Source organism: Zootoca vivipara, chromosome 3, assembly GCF_963506605.1.
Source record: "Zootoca vivipara chromosome 3, rZooViv1.1, whole genome shotgun sequence".
NCBI classification, from domain to species: domain Eukaryota; kingdom Metazoa; phylum Chordata; class Lepidosauria; order Squamata; family Lacertidae; genus Zootoca; species Zootoca vivipara.
The window spans coordinates 27,977,226-27,997,724 of record NC_083278.1 but is presented as its reverse complement, the minus strand read 5'-3'; the positions used below and the strand labels follow the sequence as shown (position 1 = coordinate 27,997,724).

Sequence of the window (20,499 nt, the reverse complement as noted above, 5' to 3'; positions counted from 1 at the left end):
GGTTCGATCCCCGTATGGGACAGCTACATATTCCTGCACTGCAGGGGACTTCCAACTCTATAATTCTATGAACTATGGAAACAGCTTCAAATACTCTCAGCTAGTTTTTTATATATATATATAAAATCATTATTTCTATAACTCTGCTGAGTTATACTTACTTGCTTCCGATCTTCACCACAAGGTTAGGGTCGTCGATAATAGCAGGATTGTCCACAAACTGCTGGTAACTTACTTCTTGTTCTAAGAACTTTTCTGTCGGGAGAGGAGGGCGGGGAGGAAAGAATTCATGAGACGCAGGTAGTGATGGGATATATGGCAGAGCTGACCTCGTCACTACTGCTTGAATAGCAGACAATAACGGGACCAAAGAAGGGTAACTGCACCCCTTAAGACAGGTCCACCCAACCAGCAACATCCCATCCCTGGAGCCAAGCGTAGCTCCGAAGAAGAGGGTTGCAGCCTGCCAGGTGACAGACAAGCACATTTTTGCAGCGTCAGTGGGAAGGAAAACCAAAACATTTATCAATCTACCAATCAATCCTTCGCTCCAGATGTTGTTGGGACTCCTATCATCTTCCCCGATCACTGGTTATGCTGACTGGGACACAGGACAGGCATGGGTGGGGACAAAAATAAAAAGTGCTAATCCTCTTTGGGGACAAGAGTGCATGCAGATGTATATTGTCTGAGAAATCACACTGCTGCAGATGCGCATTCACTGTGCAAGACATATGACGCACAACGCCTGGTCCAAGATTGGATTTCAAGGGAAACTGGGCTTGCTGGCCTGCAGCAGAAGGCAGTTATGCACCCAAGCTTAGCACTCTTCAGACATGGTTAGGAAACACATTTGTGCCTTTTGCAGCCGTGCCCCTCAAATTGTAGATACAAAAGGCATTTTTAAAGGCGGTACGAATGTTGAATACAGCATGTGGTGTGCATTTTGCTGATTCCCAAAGGGTTGAGTACAGGGGGGAGGGACCAGTGTAAATAGTTTGACCTGAATTGGGATGGGCCATACATAGCTCAACAGTAGAGAATCTGCTTTGCATACAGAAACTCCCAAGTTCAATCCTTGGCATATCGAGGCAAGGCTGGGAATGTTTCCTGTTCTGTAGGACCGCTGCCATTTAGTGTAGACCAGCTTTTCCCAAACCGCTTTTCTTGGACTACAGTTCCCATCATCCATGACCACTGGTCCTGCTAGCTAGGGATGATGGGAGTTGTAGTCCAAAAACAGCTGGAGACGCAAGTTTGGAAAACGCTGGTGTAGACAATGGCCTGACTCGGCGCAAGGCAGGTTCCTATGATCCTCACTGCAGAACAAATATTCATTGTGACGTGGTGGCTGCGTACACCTTCGAAGAGCACCCTTTCCCTCAAAGAATTCTGGGCATTTTAATTTGCTAAGTGTTTCTGTGTGAACAGTGTGAGGGTCAAACAACAATGCCCAGAATTTTTTGAGGGGGGAGGAGGAATCTGTGTTGATTCGAAGTTCAATGGGTTCGCAGCCCAAATGGGTTCCCTCATGCCTTGCTGTACAACACCCACAAGAGGTCGCTGTTTAGTTTTCCAGTAGAGGAGCCAAGGAGTAAAACAAAGAGGTATTATAAAAAAATAGAAGCGCAGAAGCTCTCTGCATACCTTTAGATATTTCTTTGTTCTCACTAAGTCCCCCGCAAAGTGAGATAGCAATGGACGGCAGGTCCCTTATTCCATCTGAGGTGCTCTCGATGCCGCTATCGATACCTGAACTTCCGACTGTCTGAGGGGACTGGTTCGCTGAGCGGGGTACATTTTCACTCGCAACCTTTGACTGGGCGGCCTGTTCGTCACTGAGAAGAGAAGACTGGCTTAGCCGTCTGCAACACCCATACAAGCTCCTCATCTTACACGCCCAAACTTGAATCGTACTCCCTTGGTGCCAGCATTGCATCGGCCTGTGCACAACAGCCAGGATGGGACCCCTGTGACCTGAAGACATTTGTTGGTCTGCAGTTTCCCCGAGCCACAAACAGCACGGCCCAATGGTCAGGGATAATGGGAGCTGGAGCCCAACAGGCTCCCCCAACTCGCCTGATGGTTAAAGCTTCTGAGCAGAGGAACTTCATAAAAATGTACAGTGGGCCCTCGACTTACGAATTACTCGACATCCGTAGGTTTCGACTTACGAACGGGACAAATTGCTGCACGCTTACGAATTTTTCTACATCCAAACGGAAACCGCTGGCGGCTTTTTCGACTTACGGATTTTTACATGCGGTTTTTTCGACTTACGTTTTTCCCCGAATATTTTTTTCCCTATGGGAAACTGCGTTTCAACTTCCGAACTTTTCGACCTACAAATGTGCATTCGGAACGGATTAAGTTTGTAAAGTCGAGGGACCACTGTACTTGGTATGTGACTGACAGAATTGTGCTTTATTTACACTGGTTCCAGGCTCGTTCCCACTTATCAGGACTGAGACACGAGCTGTCTGCTGCACCCCGGTCTTGAAAGATCTACATTGGCTCCCAGTATGTTTCCGAGCACAGTTCAAAGTGTTGGTGCTGACCTTTAAAGCCCTAAATGGCCTCAGTCCAGTATACCTGAAGGAGCGTCTCCACCCCCATCGTTCTGCCCGGACACTGAGGTCCAGTACCGAGGGCCTTCAAGCGGTTCTCTCGTTGCGAGAAGCCAAGTTGCAGGGAACCAGGCAGAGGGCCTTCTCGGTAGTGGCGCCCGCCCTGTGGAATGCCCTCCCATCAGATGTCAAAGAGAAAAACAGCTACCAGATTTTTAGAAGACATCTGAAGGCAGCCCTCTTTAGGGAGGCTTTTAATGTTTAATAGATTATTTTATTTCATTTTTCTGTTGGAAGCCACCCAGAGTGGCTGGGGAAACCCAGCCAGATGGGCGGGGTATAAATAAATTATTATTAATTATTATTATTATTATTATTATTATTATTATTATTATTACCCCTGAAACTCTTAGCGTGGAACATCAGCTATCAGCACTCCTTTTTTTAAAAAGCTACATTTCTAGCCTTGACGGCTGGATAGGTAAATTTGAAGGTGTGATAAATCCTTCTAAAGCCCTCAGCCTTTTGAGGTTTCACCAAGCAATTATCCACACACCTTTAAGCCTAACCGGTTCCTTCCGCTGCCAGCACACTTAAAATGAAAGCTGATGTTTTCAGGATGTCCGCATGCAAAATTCCGTGCTTGAGCAGAGCTTTCACGGAGTTTGGTACGCTTGGTACCAACTTTGCTTAAAATCCTAAACCCTCTTATCTGGGAGAGAAAGCTCTGTTTATCTCAATGAGACTGACTTCTGAGTATATATATATACTGTATATACATACATACATATATATCTCCAGCTGCCCCATGTTTCTGTTTTTAATTGTTAATACCTTTTAAAAACAGCAACAAAAGTAACTGAAATAGAAATAGTAGTAATCATGAAGGCAACTGTCTGTGCATAAAGAAACATACTTGCAGTGGGTCAAGGTAGGGACTCAGTGGCATGTGTAAATTCTTCCCACCCCTTAAGACTTTCAAAATTCAAAACAAAGAAAATACAAAAGTTGCTTCAATTGCACGATTTATCTTTTGGCCTGTACAATATTCATAGGAATAAAGGTGCATCATCGCATACCATCGTTTTTCAGGAGCACCGAGGCCTCATTTTTTAAATGCATGGCAGAATCCTCACTGCACCTTTTGCCACCACCACCCTCTGACCGTCCACAAAGTTCTCACTCCTTCCTCGTGAAGGTGAGAAGGAATGTTCAGGTCTGTCCTAATTGTATCATCTGAATCCTAAACTGTGGCAAATCTCAGGTGTGGTTAGTTTCAAGCAAACCAGTTTCATAAACTATGCTCTGAAGGTGGCTTGCTTCAACAAATTATAGTTAACCACAAATAATCCGGCAGAATCTGATTTCCTAAACAACCTCTGAAGAATACTATGGGGGGAAATGAATGAATCATTCACCATTACTGGAGAATATAAGCTCCACCAACATTGTTGCAACCATTAGGAAACTGCTTCTTGATCCATGCGCACACCATTGTGGTCTGTCGAATCAGACAGATGCATTATAAGTGCTAATTAATACCATGCGTACTTTTTAGGAAAATAGAGTGCAGCAACCTCTGGCTCCATATCTGTGATGTCATCTAAATAAACACCGTCAGCACCAAGATGTCGGCAGCGCTTATCTGTGAAAGGCAAAAAAAAGCACGGTATTAATAAAAAAGCACTCGATTTGAACACTCATTTCTCTCCTCCAGGGGAAGCCACAGATTCTGCTTGCCTGGTGTTTGTTTGTTTGTTTGTCTGTCTGTTTGAGGATGTACAGTCGGTCCACTGGCAAAATATCTAATTCTCATGGCAGCAACTACCAACCCACATCTCCATCAAAGCTGCCTTGGCCATAGGGCTTTGTCTCGGTTTAGGAAGGAGCATGTGAGTTATCCCTTCCTGATGGAACATAATATAGAACGAGAGGGCAATGCTGCAGGGGAAGACAACAAAGGCAGGTGCAGAATTTGTATTTTCAAACAAAGAGCACCAAACCCCAGCCTTTGCTTTGCATCCGCGCCAGTTTGGTCATTTGCACAGTCACAGTTTGGCTTGGATTTACATGCAAACTGGTTCGGAATGTTCTTAGAATTAATGTAAGGGCTGTTGTTCTCTGGTCTCATGTGAGGCCATCCCATAAGCATCTAAAGTTTGGCCACTGGAGAACAGGATGCTGGACTTTGGCCTGATCCAGAAGGGCTCTTTATTATTTTCTTGAAGCCGGGGGGGGGGGTGCAGCTATGGAGTGGGGAAATGTGCCCCAATGACATAAAAGCTAAATAGCTTCCAGTATTGGTGGGAGGGGGAACCCCACCCAGAACATTAGAGAACAAGCAATCATAATTATTTCTGCTTGAAGATAAGAGGAGAAACCTAGAGAGAATAGGAAACCTCCTACTGATTTCAAGGGGGCTGGGGTTCTAGCTATCCCGGAAACTTGTCTGTATCCTGTTGCATGCTTCTGAGAACGAGAGATCTTTCGCTTTCACAGACAGCTGTAAACAAATGAACTTACGCAAGACACAGCTCCACAAGCACGTGACTACGTAAGAGCCTGAGAAAGCTGCGTGGAAGGCGAAATGCTTCGAGTTTCCACAACAAGGTAAACAAGATACATTTTAAAAACAACAACAACAACCAGGGATCTCCATGCATTTCTTCCACCGAGTCTCTTCCCCCTTTGAGGTTCAGAGCCTGACTTTCCACCAAGGGACTCCTCTAGCACCTGACGCTTAAGCGATGGAAACTTACTGGAACATTCCCACAACCAAAGCTTGCCCTTCTTCCATTTTTGGAACTTCTGCTGAATTTCACCCAAAGTGAAATTAAGAGGTCAGTTTTGGGAAGCAAGGTAGAGAGGACCACCTTCAAATTGGCCTCCAACTCTGCTTGTCTGGGAGCAAGCCCTGGTAAATTGAACAAAACTTGCTTCTGACTGTCTGCACATAGTTAGCAACTACTCTGGAACCTGTTTGAGGTAGAGTGACAAAACCTTTGACAAAATCTCCAAAGGAGCCCATGGGAATATGACAGTTTCTCGGGACATTTTGTGCATCTTTCGCTGCAACAGCCAATTCAGCCAGTGTGTTTTGGGGCGCTGGGAGGAATTCAGAAATCTGCAGTTTTCCTCCCTTCCACCCCCCCCTCCATGCTCCCTATCCCCTCTAGGCTTGCACATTTGGATCCATCTAAGGAAGACATTTCCCTTTCTTCCTCCATATCTCAGTCAAAAGCCTCTTTGCAAATTAAGTTCCACTGCTGCTTATACAAAATACAAACTTCTTTCTTCCTTTCATCCCAACTATCTCATTTAAAAAAACCACCATGCACAATTAGTTTTTCTCTTAAGAAACTGCTTAAACTTTTCCAGTGCCTGGGTTCAAAACCAGAAGCAATCATACAAGCAGCTTTTACCTTTTTTCCTGGAGGGAGAATCGGTTTTGCTGCTTGTTGGCTGTGCCAAGCAAGCCATAGCTTGCTTGACTTCTTCATTTGCAGGGAGTGGAGGTGCAGCTGCCCCTAACATTTCTACATTTGGCTCATTTATCTCAGGTGTTCCTTCTCGAAGCTCAGGTTCTTCCAGAGTCAGCGCAGCATCCACCTGTTCGAGGACAGGTAAGGGAGTACTACTCTGAAGATCCTCCAGAACATTGTTTTGAATGACTCGAAAGTGAGTGCTTTCAGAAGGATTCACATTCACCACAGAGCTGGATTCTTTTAGCCTGAGCGGAATAGCAGTCTGGGGGGAAAAGACACACCAGTTTAATAATGCTTTCCTGATTAAGAAGAAATGTGATGCTGTGAAAAGCAAGCACTACTTTCACGACACCCACACGACACCCACACTAATACATAGCAGCAGTAACCCTGGGTTTGCTGCCGAGTGCATGATCAAAAACGGAGAAACAGCCAATCTTTACTTTCTGATCAGGGTACCAGTCTGATAGTTGTGTCTACGAAAACCACTTTCCCAAGGCACAGTCACAAAGTCACAGAACTGTAGTTAGAAGGGACCTCGAGGGTCATCTAGGCCAACGCTCTGCAATGCAGGAATCTTTTTTTGCCCTGTGTGAGGTTCGAACCCACAAACCCTGAGATGAAGAATCTCATGCTCTACTGACTGAGCTAACCCATACAGCACATGATGCAGCCACCCTGCTGAAGCAAAGACGGCATGAGCCTGGGAAGTGCCTGGATGGAAGACCACCTGGGAATTCACACACACATACATAACCCATAGAACACCTTGGTTGGTTGGTAGTCCCTCAAGTTGGCAAGAAACCAAGAACGTGGAATGAGCTGTTCAGCAGGCACCTTCTGTTTTAACATTTAAACACCTGTTTAAATGTTAAAACTTTCCTATGCCAACAAGCACCTGCTGACCATTAAGAAATTATCCTTCTGTAAAAGTTAATGATCTCCAGTTTTAAATTTTTATATGGTTTTTAATGTGTGGTTCTATATATTATTGCTGTGAACCGCTCTGATGTCTGGTGTTTTTTTTTAATGAATAGCGGTACATTTTTTAAAATTTCTGTAAATGAATAAAATATAAATTGGATGCAATGACAAACTACAGTTAGTTTAAAACTTTTTGAAGCCACACCAGAGGAGAAGAGGGAATCATCCTAGCTCAAGGATTGTGCACATAGCACTAAGTTATGTTTTGGTGCTATGATTTCAGCCTCCTTTAAAATATCTTAGTTAGTTCTCTGTTACCTTAAGATAGTCAGCTCTAAAAACAGAAGAAAGATTGAAGCTATTTTATCATAGGCATTTGAAAATATTCCAGGGTGGGGGTTTCCCCCTCATACCTTTGTGGCTTGAGGTAGTTCGCCCCAGTCCCAATGCATTTGTGGATTATTCTTCTGGACGCCCCTTTCCAAAGATTTATTGACTAACTCGGAATCACTTTTAGGCGTTGGGGGCCGTGAACCTGAAGGACTGCAGAAAGAAGCGGGGAGGAAATGGGAGAAGACATGCTTTAAACAACAATAAACGTAAGCACAACCTCAAGGCAATTTGAAATGCTTTATATAGCCATATTGTTAGCGGCAATCTGAACTGAAACATACTGAATGCATTTCAGACTTAAAATGCAGTACAGGCCCAGTTCAATAGGCAGCCAAAAGCATGAGGTTAGATAAGAAAACTTTTAAAACAGTTTTAAAGCTAGATGCAAAGTATTTTGTGAGACTCAAAACCCTAGTAATATAAAAGTTGCTTCCAAAGTACTTAGTGGGTCTATGGATGCAATATAAATATTCAAGCAACCCCAAGCACATTTATGTAGGGGTTGAATCCCACTACCCCTATGTAGGGGGTAGGGGTTGGATCCCACTAGTTTCCAATGGGATGTATACTTCCAAGAAAGTTTATTTAGGGTTTAAAGCTTAGTAACCTAAATCAGTAGTTTGCCAGCACACAAATACACTCCCATAGCTTTCTTTTGCAGAGAAAAGTCAAATAAATGCTAATCTATGTTAGTATTCTGAAACCCTGGGAAAGCCACATTTTGTGAACAGGTAATGTGCAAATGTGGCTGGCCACACACAATGGTTCCGATAACATTAAAAAAAAGGCCACAGGAGATGATGATGACGATGATTGACAACCCACCCTTGACCCTAAGGTCCCCAGGCCGGGATACACAACATTGAAACACAATATTAAAAACAGTTAAGAGCAACTTATAATGCCAAAAATAAGGTGACTCCTTGAATTCTAGACCTCAGGTGTCCAAAGCCAGGGTAAAGGGGTACCCAAGGTTCCTTATCACAAGGATATCCTGGGACAGAATGAGTTAGACCCCCCCCTATAGCATGAATTCACTCAGTGCATTCTCTTCCATAGGGAGACACAGAATAGCCCTGCAACATGGAAATGCCTGAATCAGCCCTAAATGGACAGGTCACATGAACCACTAATCTGATTGTGGACGAAACGGTTGCCTTGGAAAACAAAGAACGCAATAAAAATCAATTTATGCAAGTAACGTTTTCATGCATAGGGGCAGCACTGACTGATGAGAAGGAAGGAAGGGAGAAGGAACTGGTGTATTGATTCAGTTCTCCCACAAGCGCGCGCACACACACACACAAACACACAAGGTATGCAGTGTCAAATCTGTGTAGGGTGTTACACAGGCAGCCTTTGACTCATTGCCCCACCTCCCTGCACAAACATTTTTGTGCAAACATGTCCTGATCCAGAAAATTACTGTGTTGATCCCAGAGGATCAGGATGTAAATATTTGAAACTTGAATCTATGGATGTGCTTACGCAAAACAAGAGGAACGATCCATTTTCTTACTTTTCTTACAATACCTCAACTAGTGAAGAACTTTAGGATACAACAAACTAGTTTGTCCAACCAACTACCGTACATTAGATCAAAACGCATTAGATCATTGTTTGTGTTCTACTGTACTGTATTAGCAATCCCCCAGAAGAACACCATCCCTTTCTTAAAAGCCGTCCTGCAACGAATAACACAGCCCCGTTGCCTCAAAGAGTTTGAAATTGGAGTTTGACAGAAAGCAGGTTCCCAGGGCGGAAAAAAACCCAAACACATTTAGACTGTGTGGAGAAGGACAGCACCAGAACATCCACTAGTTCTGTGTGATCTTAGATTACGTTTTCATTGGAACTGCAGAAATCTGGAATCATCGGGGTGTGGAGGGTTTGTGAGCCAGCAAACTGGATGTTGGCAGTCTGTTCTTCTCTAATGTATTTTGGCACCCAGCTGAGCGGACCCAAAATAAGCCTTAAAAGGCTGGAACTGTTCCTCAAACTAAGCTCCTCGACACACCTTGAAAATGCACCTCCCAGCTCATCACACCCATTCCAGCTTCAGGATACAATTCACAATGACTATGATATTCCCAAGTAAATTATGGAGTGAAGTGTGTGAAATGCACAGGAGGAGGGAGTTCAGGCCTTGGTGACTTCCAAGACTGGGTTATTGCAATGCACTCCATGCGGAGCTTCCCTTGCTCTTGCTATGGAAACTACAGTTAGTGCTGAATGCTGCTTCGTGGAGTGAAACCTTGTCAGCATATAATATGTCTGCTCAGAAAGCTGCACTGGTTATGCATTTACTGCAGCACCAAGTTCAAGGTATCACTATTAATATAAAGCTCCTAATAGCTTGGAACCTGTTTATTTGAGGGATTGATTTACCCCAAATACACCCACTCAACTTCAGACAGGAACTTTCACTGCGCTCTTTTTGGTTCCTGCTAAGTTCAGGCAAGGCTATCCGGGAATGTAGCAGCCATTGTGTGTTTGAATCTCTTTTTAGCTTATTATAGATTTTATTATTATTATTTTAAAAAAAATATTTCACTGACAATTTTAATGTCTCTGTTTTGCTTGTAGAGGTTGCAATTACAAGCAAGCAACATGTATGAACATATTGTTAAATAAATACATCTTTAGATGATGGTAGATGATAGATAGGGAAAATTTATATCCAGAATGTATGCATTGCCAACAGGCACTGCTTAAATGTCACCTACTCTAAAAGGGTGGCTGTATTTTCTGCAGACTTTCTGGCAAATTTAAAGGACCTCAGGCTACTCCTGGCAATTTTGCAACATCACATAAAACAGGAAATACAGTGTTATCTTCTAAACAAGAGACAGTGGGAAAGGAACAACAAAAAGGAAAAACGGGCAAAACATACTGTCCAGATAGGACATTATGAACCTATAAATGCTACAGGACCCACTAAGTCAAAGGGGAAGCCCAAGAATAAAAGGAACTTCTTTCAGAGCTGCCTACAGATTTCCCTCAGTTCAAAAAGCATATAGGTCAGCAGCCAGCAACATGGGAGGGAATGAAAGATGGGAATGAAAGATGGAGGGGCAAGCCTTGCTCCCCCTGCCGCCACTGCCCCCCCCAAAGTAGACCGCTGCTTCATTTGTCCATGTACACAAAAATCTTATTACAGAAGTTCATCAGGAATGACAAACATGGATGCCAACTGAAAACGATGTGCCGTCAAAGCTTGGCAAGCTTTGTTTACTGAATGCAAGTCAAATAAACATGCAAAATTAGAGCAACTCACCGGGGGATCAGAACATTTGTGAATGCAAATCACCCTGTGCAACGCACCCTAATTCAAAACATTCCCGAAAACCCACATCAACTGGTTGCCAGCAAGCCCTGTTGCCTGTTGCAACCACATCCTCTGCATACCTCTCTCGCTTCAAAAGATTACTGAGGAAACAGGGCTGGTATTACTCAAGAGCCTCTAGTTTGGGGGGGGGGACTGGGGAAGCTGTGTGCCCCCGGATGTTGTTGAAATTCAGTTCCCATCAGTCCCAGACACCAAGGATGATGGGAGGTATAATCCTCAATATCTGGAGGACCGCACGTTCCCTCACTCCTGTCCTAGTTGCTGATTCCTAACATAGAAAAAATCCTATCTAAACCGCATCCAAGATGGCGGACGGAGCTCCATTCGTAAGTAGAAACATTCGTAAGTAGAGGTACCACTGTATAGAAACATGGCACGCAGTCATACATCCTGTTCTTCTCCCTTAACTTAGAAAGTACTGGAAGATGCTAAATGCTGCTTATTTCCCCTCCGTACATGAAAGCATGGTAAAAAAAATAATATGCAGGAGCTTCCTCCGCTAGCACTGTGAAAGGAAGAACGACCAGTGGGTTGCCATCATCACTGTGTCTTCCACCAACATAATTCTCCCCTTGTTTGTTTGTTTTAAACTATGACAACGTTTTGTATCGCAGTGCACCCTTTGGGATTTTGCTTCGGTCTTCCCCAGCGCAAACACGAACCGCTTTTAAACACAACTTGCTTTGAAAAGGAAGCACAGTTGCTCTATAACTCGAGAGCCTGTTCTCTCTTTTTTCAGCAAACTATATATCTATTCACCGCAGTTTGTCTGTGGGAACAAATACATATTTCAACATATTAACTTTCAACAGGAAGTGCTAACATGCATTTTTTAAACAAGCAAGCAAACCATCAGGCTATTTTTAAGTGCCCAAACTCCCTTGCTGTTTAAGAGAGATTTGAATTTAGGTGTCCCTAAAAACGTCTACCTCAGATTCTGGTTCTTGCAACTTTCTTGCCCTGATCGAGAGGACAACATGCGCTTAGTCGGCAATGGATGGTTATGTGCTCATATCACCTGCGTGTGTGGAGCTTTCCCCTCTCACTGAAGTAACGAGTAAGCTCCTGCGGTCAGGGGAACTCCAAAGGTGTATCAGAGCCCCTGTGCCTACAAAAGATCATTGGCAATGTACACCTGTGTTATACCATGGAGGAAACTACCTGCCTTCGAGCTGGGTTGACCAAAGGGGACCTAGTGTCGGATAAGACAGTAGCCTAAGGGCTTGGCAGTGAAGGATGCTGAGGAAATGCAGGCACTCAACAGAAATAAGGGGAAAGGAAGTGGAAGAGGAGGAGAGATGTACAGGAGCTGGAGAAAGCTGCCAAGCAACTGTGTTAGTAATAAGGAGTAGTTTGGCAAGTCTGAGGAAGGCTGCAAAACTGTTAAAAAGTGTTAAAAGGGTTAATCAGCATTCCAACAAACCAAACGAGAACTTTGCGGAGAGTTGCTGTTCTACCTTTCTGTAGCAGGATAGTGAGAAGACTGCTGAGGGCAAGAACTAGATAAGCCTCCATCTGCTGGAACAGTAAGATGAGAGGACTTCCCTGGGCAAATTCTGGGCTTACTGGACAGTGTGAGGTGTAGTAAAAGGAAGGGGAAAAACAGGCATCATTATTCCACGATATGCTGCAATCAACTCATGCTGCTGGGACACACACTGACATCCCCACCCGCTTGAAAACAAGGAACTCGGCTTAAAGAGAACTGGGTTTCTAAGCGACAAGATCCGGAATCGCTATAAGCAAATGTACAGTAAGTCAGCGTACCATTCAGAGAGACACCAAACTACAGCACACAAAAGGTTGCAATCATTTGCAAATATGACAGCCACCATTAAAATAATATATGCAAAACAGTAATCCACCCTGGGCTCTTCTGGTGTAACAATTGAGAATTTGAGGGAGAAGAGTATAAACTGATCTCATCAGAGGAAACAGGCAGAAATGTTATCTAAAATATGTGTGTTGCACAAACATGCTCCACTGCCGTTTAACCTTTCTCTATCAACTGGATTAAGCATGAGATTGCTAAAACGTGTTTTTAGTTATAAGAAAATGTGTTTTCAAATCAACAGAGAAAGTTTAATACCCTTGCATGATTATTATTATTATTATTTTAAAAACCTACACCTGTATGATTTTTGCCCCCAAATCAGAGCGGTCTGCAAGAAACACGACCTAACGATCGCAGTAAAAGGATCCTATATTATGATTAAGTACCCTTCCACAGTATAATATGATCAAAAATCAGAAGTCTCACATGTACACAGTGTTATGGAAGGCAGACCTCACGTGAGGTTCTTTATTCTTCCATTACCAGCAATGGAGAAGTTCCACTTGCATTCATGTTCCACTTGCCTCGTTCAATCGTAAAACCAGTATGTAGGAGTTAAAATAATTCTGTTCCCATCAACATGATCCTATCAGGACTGCTACAGCCTACCGAAGGGGTTTTCATCCATGTGTCGCAGAATGTTCAGTCGCAACTAATAATGGATGATTAAGATCAACAAGTTTTACAAGGTTCAGCCTCACACTAAACATCACATGGAGATGTCAGGGGAGACGCATGAAAGCCCACTTTTTTCACTTCAAATCAGCTGCAGGAGAGATGTTGGACTACAAACAGGCAGGGACTGTTTTCACCCACTTTTACCCTGAAACTCTACTCCAAATCTACTCCTCTTCCTGTGCTTTGAAATGAAGAAGTGGGTTACACACACTCACGTGTAACAGGTAGTTGAGCACTCAATGAGTTGGCTTCCACGCACATAGCACCAAGCTGAACTCTGCCTGAAGGAAGTTCAAGACGACATGCCAAGCCAAACCATGGATGAATGACGTTACGGCAGCGGGAAGACCAGGAAAGGAGCACCATGTTCTCTCCAGGAACCCTCACATTCATGCTAAGCCATGGTTTGGCTTAGAGTTACGGCCACAAACCAGCTCAACGTCTGGATGAAACTTGGAATGCTTGATTATCCTAATTATGGTATGGGTGTGCATATGCCGAGCCCAGAAATATACAATCATTTCATGAATGTTACAAGTGCGGGAGGAGCACAACTCCCTTCAACTGCTGCACAGTGTCTGAACTTGCTGGACGAAGGCACTTAGCACAGAAGACGACCTAAAGTACTGCAGTTAACAAATACCATACCTTGGTGAAGGGGACCATTCTCCATCCGAATGGTGGTGTGGGAGCACATTGATTGAAGACGTATTTATCTCAATCACTTCATCTCTACACAGATCAGAGGCAAATGTTCTGAATATCAACAAACAAAAAGAGGAAAAGAGGTTTTGTTTTGTTTGTTTGTTCGTTTGTTGTGTGTGTGTGTGTGTGTTTTAAAAAAACCCAACAACCTCTCGTTCAGAGCTAGAATAGCATTGCAACACTGGCAAGGAGAAAACTACTTCCCTTCTCTAAGCACTGTTATGCTCAAAGGTCATCTCAAAATGACTGGAAATCCAGACGCTTCTGGTAAGAAGCACAAGTTGAAAACAAAAAACACAACTCTAGTGGTCAGAAATTAGCGGTTCCTTAAATTTCCTTAACCACCTGGGCTAAGAACTCATGATGAAAACTTTTTCTACTTCCTAAAATGAATTCAGTTCTCTTTTGAATAATCCACTGACTCTTTGGAGCAAGTATGCATATAGGAACATGGTGCAATATGAGAAAACTTTGTCCAGAATAAAATCCATATTTATCCAATTATTCTCATCCACATGACATCTTTTCATAGGTATTTGCCTAAAGAACATTAATGCCTCTGAATAAATCACTTCTCCGAGTTTAAGCAGGATCAATACCTTGTATTGTCTAAAAGCTCATTTTCTTCGTCGGAACTGATTTCTATAGGGAACATGTTTTCATCTTCGGTGGTATCGTCATTTTCATCTCTTTTTGAAGTGTCTATTTTGTGGGCTGATCTCCTTCTACGTTTCCTCCTTTTCTTCACAGAACAACTAGAAGGAGTTGGCTCAACAGCAGATGACAAAACAGAGGTTGGTAGCTGTGAACTGCTTCCAGTGTCCATGTTTCTTAACCTGTCCACAGAGTTTCTCTTCAGCTGTAACTCCATGAGAGCTGTTCCCTCCGTAAGAATGGGAGATGTAGCCAAGTGGTACGGAATTGCTTCCTAGAAAAAAAGAGGGAGGAGACAAAGCAGCGTCTTATTTCCCTTGATATTCCTTATTTCCTTTCCTTTGACATTTGCGAAGATTAATCTATCCCTTCATCACACACACACACACATGCCCCAAAATGTACCTCAAGCTTCACATAAGTTAAGCTTTTGTAAATACTCCACCTTGCAGCTCTTTCAAATTTTGCAAAGCATAAAACTTCATTTAGGCTATTTGAGTGGATCTACATGCAGGGGGTGGGAAACGCTATAAATAAGTCAGAAATTAAATCGTTGTAACAAAAGGAGGAAAAAACCCTATGTAAAAACACTATTGAAAAGTTTTGTGCTCTCTGGTGCTATCTGGTGTTGCATTTTTATAACACATTCAAATCGCTGGTTTGGGTTGTTGTTTTTTACTAATGTAGCTGAGTCCTTTCTCACCGCGCTTTCATGGAAGTGTGTCCCTTTGGACTAAATAAGTATATATGAGATTGCAGCTTCAATCGTGGAATCAATGCAAGATACATGCTATGGAACTGTCAAGAGCTGGACCTGCCCATCTCACGTGCCATAATGGGCTCCCCTTCCTAGAACTGGCTCCTTCCTCTGTGCAGAGGGACCAAGCTATATAATCTTGCACTGACTAGTTCTGTAGCAGGAACATGGAAGTCCTGCTTGATATATAAAAAAATCCTTTGGGGGAAAGCATGCTCAGGGCACAGATCAGGAAAGCAATGGAAATCCAATCACCTTGGCTTTAGGCAAATCAGCCAAGCCAATGAATGCCTTGCTACCAAAAATAGCCAGTTCACACAATCAGGTAACAATCAATTATACAGTCAGCAGTCTCACAATATGCAAGTTTTCCTCTGCCAATGACTACTGCCAGCAAGTGAGGAAGCGACAATCAGATGGGGAAACGTTCCATTTAATGACAGCTCTATGCAAACAGCAACAATAGGGTTGCCAGACTCAATAGAGGACAGGACTTCTGTGCCTTTAATTGCCCTGCTCTCTTTTGAGTCTGGAAACCTTAAAGAGAAACCAGCAGACCCTTTGTTTAATTTCCAAGCAAAGGGTCTGCTGGTTTCTCTTTAAGGTTTCCAGACTCAAAAGAGAGCAGGGCAATTAAAGGCACAGAAGCCCTGTCCTCTACTGAGTCTGGCAACCCTAGCAACAAACGGAATCACTACAGAAATAATGGGGTCATGTGAACTGGCCTTTAGGTTTTGCCATCCACCCTCTTCTTCTATCTGTCACTGTGTGTAAATCAAGTCTTGAATGGTGCAATAAATGGAGAACTGTAAATGAAATCAGATCTAGCAGCCTTCTCCCTATAATGCAGGCATGTCAAACCTGCGGCCCTCCAGATGTTTTGGACTACAATTCCCATCTTCCCTAACCACTGGTCCTGCTAGCTAGGGATCATGGGAGTTGTAGGCCAAAACATCTGGAGGGCCGCAGGTTTGACATGCCTGCTATAATGGATCTCTTAAAGGCATAGCAGTCATGGGGTTTGACGATCCACTACAGATGTTGCGCTGTAACCATAATTTATCAGAAATAAAAGATGTTTAGGAAGCGGATCTTTGTCTTACCTGGTCATCACCAGTTTCCTCTACAAAAAATGCTTCTCCGTTGTCCCCTAATTTCATATGCAAATCCACAGGTTCTCCATTGATTTCTATGTCAACCTGGGGAGGGCAAACAACTTTTGAACAAACGTATAATTTCACTGCAGAGCACCGGAAAAGAGTTATCGCGTGAATGAACCATTCTCTTATATCTGTGAAAAGGGCTAATTCACATCATCCTACTTAACGTTTATGTAAGGTTTTTCAAGTGATGAAAGTACTTCACATTATCTCGCAATCCTTTACAGCAGCCCAGTAAGGGACATCACTGCTATTATCCCCATATTTCATAGGGGGGCAGGTGCTGAGAGGGAGAAAATAGAGCAGACACCCCCAAACTTCAGCCCTCCAGATGTTTTGGACTACAATTCCCATCTTCCCCGACTACTGGTCCTGTTAGCTTAGGGATCATGGGAGTTGTAGGCCAAAACATCTGGAGGGCCGCAGTTTGGGGATGCGTGAAATAGAGGTTTATCAAATGACATCTATCTAGCAAGTTCATAGCTAGGGTACAATTTGAAGCAGGTAACTTCTCAGGTGATCTTCATAGGCAACACCTCACAGTGGCATGTGCCTGATCTAACAAAAGTTAAGCATCAACCAGCTTCCTGGTCCCAGGTGCCACTGAGCTCCAAATAAGCAATTTTAAGTGGCATTTTCAACAGTGAAAGAGATAAGCTTAAGCCCACCGAATCCCTATTGAATCCATAAAAGTGCTTAAGGTGATACGTTGCCCATTGATAGCCTCAGTATTGTAAATAAACAGTGGCCTTCCCAGTGATAAAAGGCCTTATCCCTGCCCCTCCCAAAAAAAACCGAATCTGTGAGCAAACAACCCATCTGACACACAATTATTACCACCTCTCTGGGTTTTTGTTGTTTGGTGAAAGTGCTGAGGACACCAAATTCCAGTTCCCATGGTTCTTTTGCTCCAGCACATGCATCACAGATCTGCCCAGAGGGCCAAAGCAGACTTGCGCAATGACATTTGCCTGTGCTTTCCTTTTTACAATGGCAGCTGAGGGTGGAAACTTGAGACTGGGACTGCGGTGTGAGGAAGATTGGGGAGGAGGTTCTAACACTTCCTGATGAAAATGTCGTCCGTCCCTGTCGTCCGTCCCGCCCCCGTCAAAGCAACCATTTGCCCAGAAAGGAAGCTGCTATCCCAATCTGGATCAGGGACGCCACAGCTACAGATATATGCACTGCCTTGTCTCTGCATCTACATCTTAGTGTCTCCATGAGAAGGACTCAAACTCAGATGACTCACAAGTCACCATACTATGGGGAGGGGAGTGCTGAGCACCACCTTCTACATTACCTCAGCCTAATTGCATGGCTCTTCCATCATGCCTCAACTCTCCTACAGCTTCTCCTGATCCACAATCCTGCAGAAGTATGTCATATGTGCCCTTGAAGGGCTTCAGCCAACCCTCCTGGTGGGGTGGGGGAAGCCACTGGAAGACCAGACCTTGACTGGCCTTCTTAAGCTTTCAAATGACTCTGGGCCTTTGCTGAGACAGCATCTTCCAGAGCTCAGCCAGCAAGGCCCACTGGGAGCTGTTATGGGGCCTGAGCTGAAGTGGTTCTAGTAACCACTAACACACATCACTGTGCATGCAATGTGTCATCAAGTGTGGTCCTGAGAGCGCATAGGATTAAAACACCCCTGCCCCCAGTACAATATATTGTGTGTAGAGGGAGATTCTGACAAAAAACGAACAACATGTCAAGACATCTTCTGTCTCCCTACCACTTTTTCCTTCGAACGCAGAACTCCCATCTTTCCGAAGCGCACGTGGAAAGGCGAACAGTGGAGGTTCCCATCAGGCTGGCGGACAACGATGACATCTATGCACCCAGACAATGTGGCAGGATTTAATCCTTTATAGAGCTCCTTCACAGTCACAAAGACTTGGCCTGCTAACTGCCCAACGTAATTCATGGTTTGTGCCTGGAGAGGAAAATAGGACAGAGGGAAGCATCAGAATCTGGAAGAACACATGAAGACGATTTGGCAACTGCAGAAGATAAGCAACCAAAAATATTCTACAAAACAACCTAAGATTTCAGAGCTCTTTTCGTTCTAGTCACTGGAGGCTCTTGGGCCAAATCCTGCCCCCCTCTCCCATGAGGAGTACTGGTTAGCTTACTGGCTTCCCACAGGAACTGTGGAGTTTCCCTACCCAAAGTTTCTTGCAAGATCTGTTGGAGAATGGTGTCAGAGGCAAAAGCTTACAGTTTCCTCTCTCACCCCAAAGTTGCCCCAATGGACAGAGGAAGAAAACCCAATTGCCACAGATGACACTTCTTTTGTACTCCTCCTCTCTTGTCCCTGTGCTGGTTGAAAGCGCTGACTTCTGTGGCAATCAGATTTCCTCCAATTTTCCTGAGCCACACACCCCTCACCACCCTAGGCTTCACACCCTCCTTAAGTGTTTTCGCATGCCTCAAATGTATCCTGAAACCCTAGTCATGCTTCTTGCTTGCAGGCTAGAGAGTGTTGGGTGGAACTAGCCTACAAAAAAGGTAAGATTCGGTACTTGCTCTGTTTGCTTTCACCGGTAGCCTCACCTGCTCCTGGTCAAGTGGCCCCTAGAAAGTTGACCAGAAAATAATGTGGCCCTTGGTTTGTAGTCTACAATGTAACTTACTCCTAGGTAAGTGTGTACAGGATTTCAGCCTAAGACAGGCTCGCAGTTGATAGCACTGCACTTAGAATCAATCCAAGTCTACTGAACGGCCTTGACATTTCAGCATGTCGAGATATTTGGCAACGTAATGAACAACCTTTTAATGAGGGTGAAAGAGGAGAGCGCAAAATATGGTCTGAAGCTCAACATCAAAAAAACCAAGATCATGGGCTCCTTGATCACTGCAGATGGTGACAGCAGTCACGAAATTAAAACACGCCTGCTTCTTGGGAGAAAAGCAATGACAAACCTAGACAGCATCTTAAAAAGCAGAGACATCACCTTGCCTACAAAGGTCCATATAGTTAAAGCTATGGTTTTCCCAGTAGTGATGTATGGAAGTGAGAGCTGGACCATAAAGAAGGCTGATCGCCGAAGAATTGATGCTTTTGAATTATGATGCTGGAGGAGACTCTTGAGAGTCCCATGGACTGCAAGAAGATCAAACCTACCCATTCTTAAGGAAATCAGCCCTGAGTGCTCACTGGAAGGACAGATAGTGAAGCTGAGGCTCCAATACTTTGGCCACCTCATGAGAAGAGAAGAATCCTTGGAAAAGACCTTGATGTTGGGAAAGATGGAGGGCACTAGGAGAAGGGGACGACAGAGGACGAGATGGTTGGACAGTGTTCTCGAAGCTACGAACATGAGTTTGACCAAACTGCGGGAGGCAGTGCAAGACAGGAGTGCCTGGCGTGCTATGGTCCATGGGGTCACGAAGAGTCGGACACGACTAAACAACAATGAGCAATGGAAAGTTAAAAAGGCAACATCCACATTCCTCAAGAGATGCCCAGCAATGCCCCAGCATGGCATGAAGCTTCAAGCAGAGGAACATGAGCCAGTTAGTCCCAGATTCACATCTCACCACAACCATTAACTCACTTAAGTCTCTGGTTAAAACATTTAGGTAGCTCTAAGTAAATCCATGCGATTAGAGTGCAAGTCTTGAGAGACTTGGATCCAAATTTCTGCTCAGCCACAAAGTTCGCTGCAAGATCTCTGAGCAGTCTTTAAGTCCTAAAATAAACTACCTCCCAACAATGTTGTGAGGGAAACAAATATGAATACCATCCAGTGGAAGAAAAGGTGAGCTACAAATGCATTGTTAAACGAAGGACCCCTCAGCCTTTCGGCTCCCCAACTGCAGAGTGAGGGTCACTGTAGTAGCCCACCTGTTAGGTTGAGATGATTTTGTTATTAGCTAAAAATATTTTTCACCCACGCTTCATCGCAGTGCGATACCAGGGTAGGGTAGAACACAATATAAACTGAAACCAGCAAACGTCATCGTAAAATAGATTAGAAGGGAGCACATGAA

The 20,499-nt window shown here is 44.0% G+C and overlaps 1 protein-coding gene across 3 annotated transcripts in view; it reads right to left on the bottom strand.

Annotated features, from left to right (window-relative positions):
• LPIN1 (lipin 1) overlaps positions 1–20,499 on the bottom strand; it is a 79,848-nt gene that overhangs the window by 16,903 nt on the left and 42,446 nt on the right. For 2 of the 3 annotated variants that reach the window (XM_035109829.2, XM_035109831.2), the window contains 10 exons: positions 18,239–18,439; positions 16,450–16,545; positions 14,535–14,863; positions 13,879–13,986; positions 12,176–12,283; positions 7,390–7,519; positions 5,990–6,314; positions 4,119–4,212; positions 1,648–1,838; positions 162–255 (listed from right to left, as the gene is read on the bottom strand). In XM_035109829.2, the coding sequence (XP_034965720.2) occupies positions 162–255; positions 1,648–1,838; positions 4,119–4,212; positions 5,990–6,314; positions 7,390–7,519; positions 12,176–12,283; positions 13,879–13,986; positions 14,535–14,863; positions 16,450–16,545; positions 18,239–18,439 (1,676 nt within the window). The remainder of the gene's footprint in view (positions 1–161; positions 256–1,647; positions 1,839–4,118; positions 4,213–5,989; positions 6,315–7,389; positions 7,520–12,175; positions 12,284–13,878; positions 13,987–14,534; positions 14,864–16,449; positions 16,546–18,238; positions 18,440–20,499) is intronic. The other variant, XM_035109830.2, reaches the window with a different exon arrangement.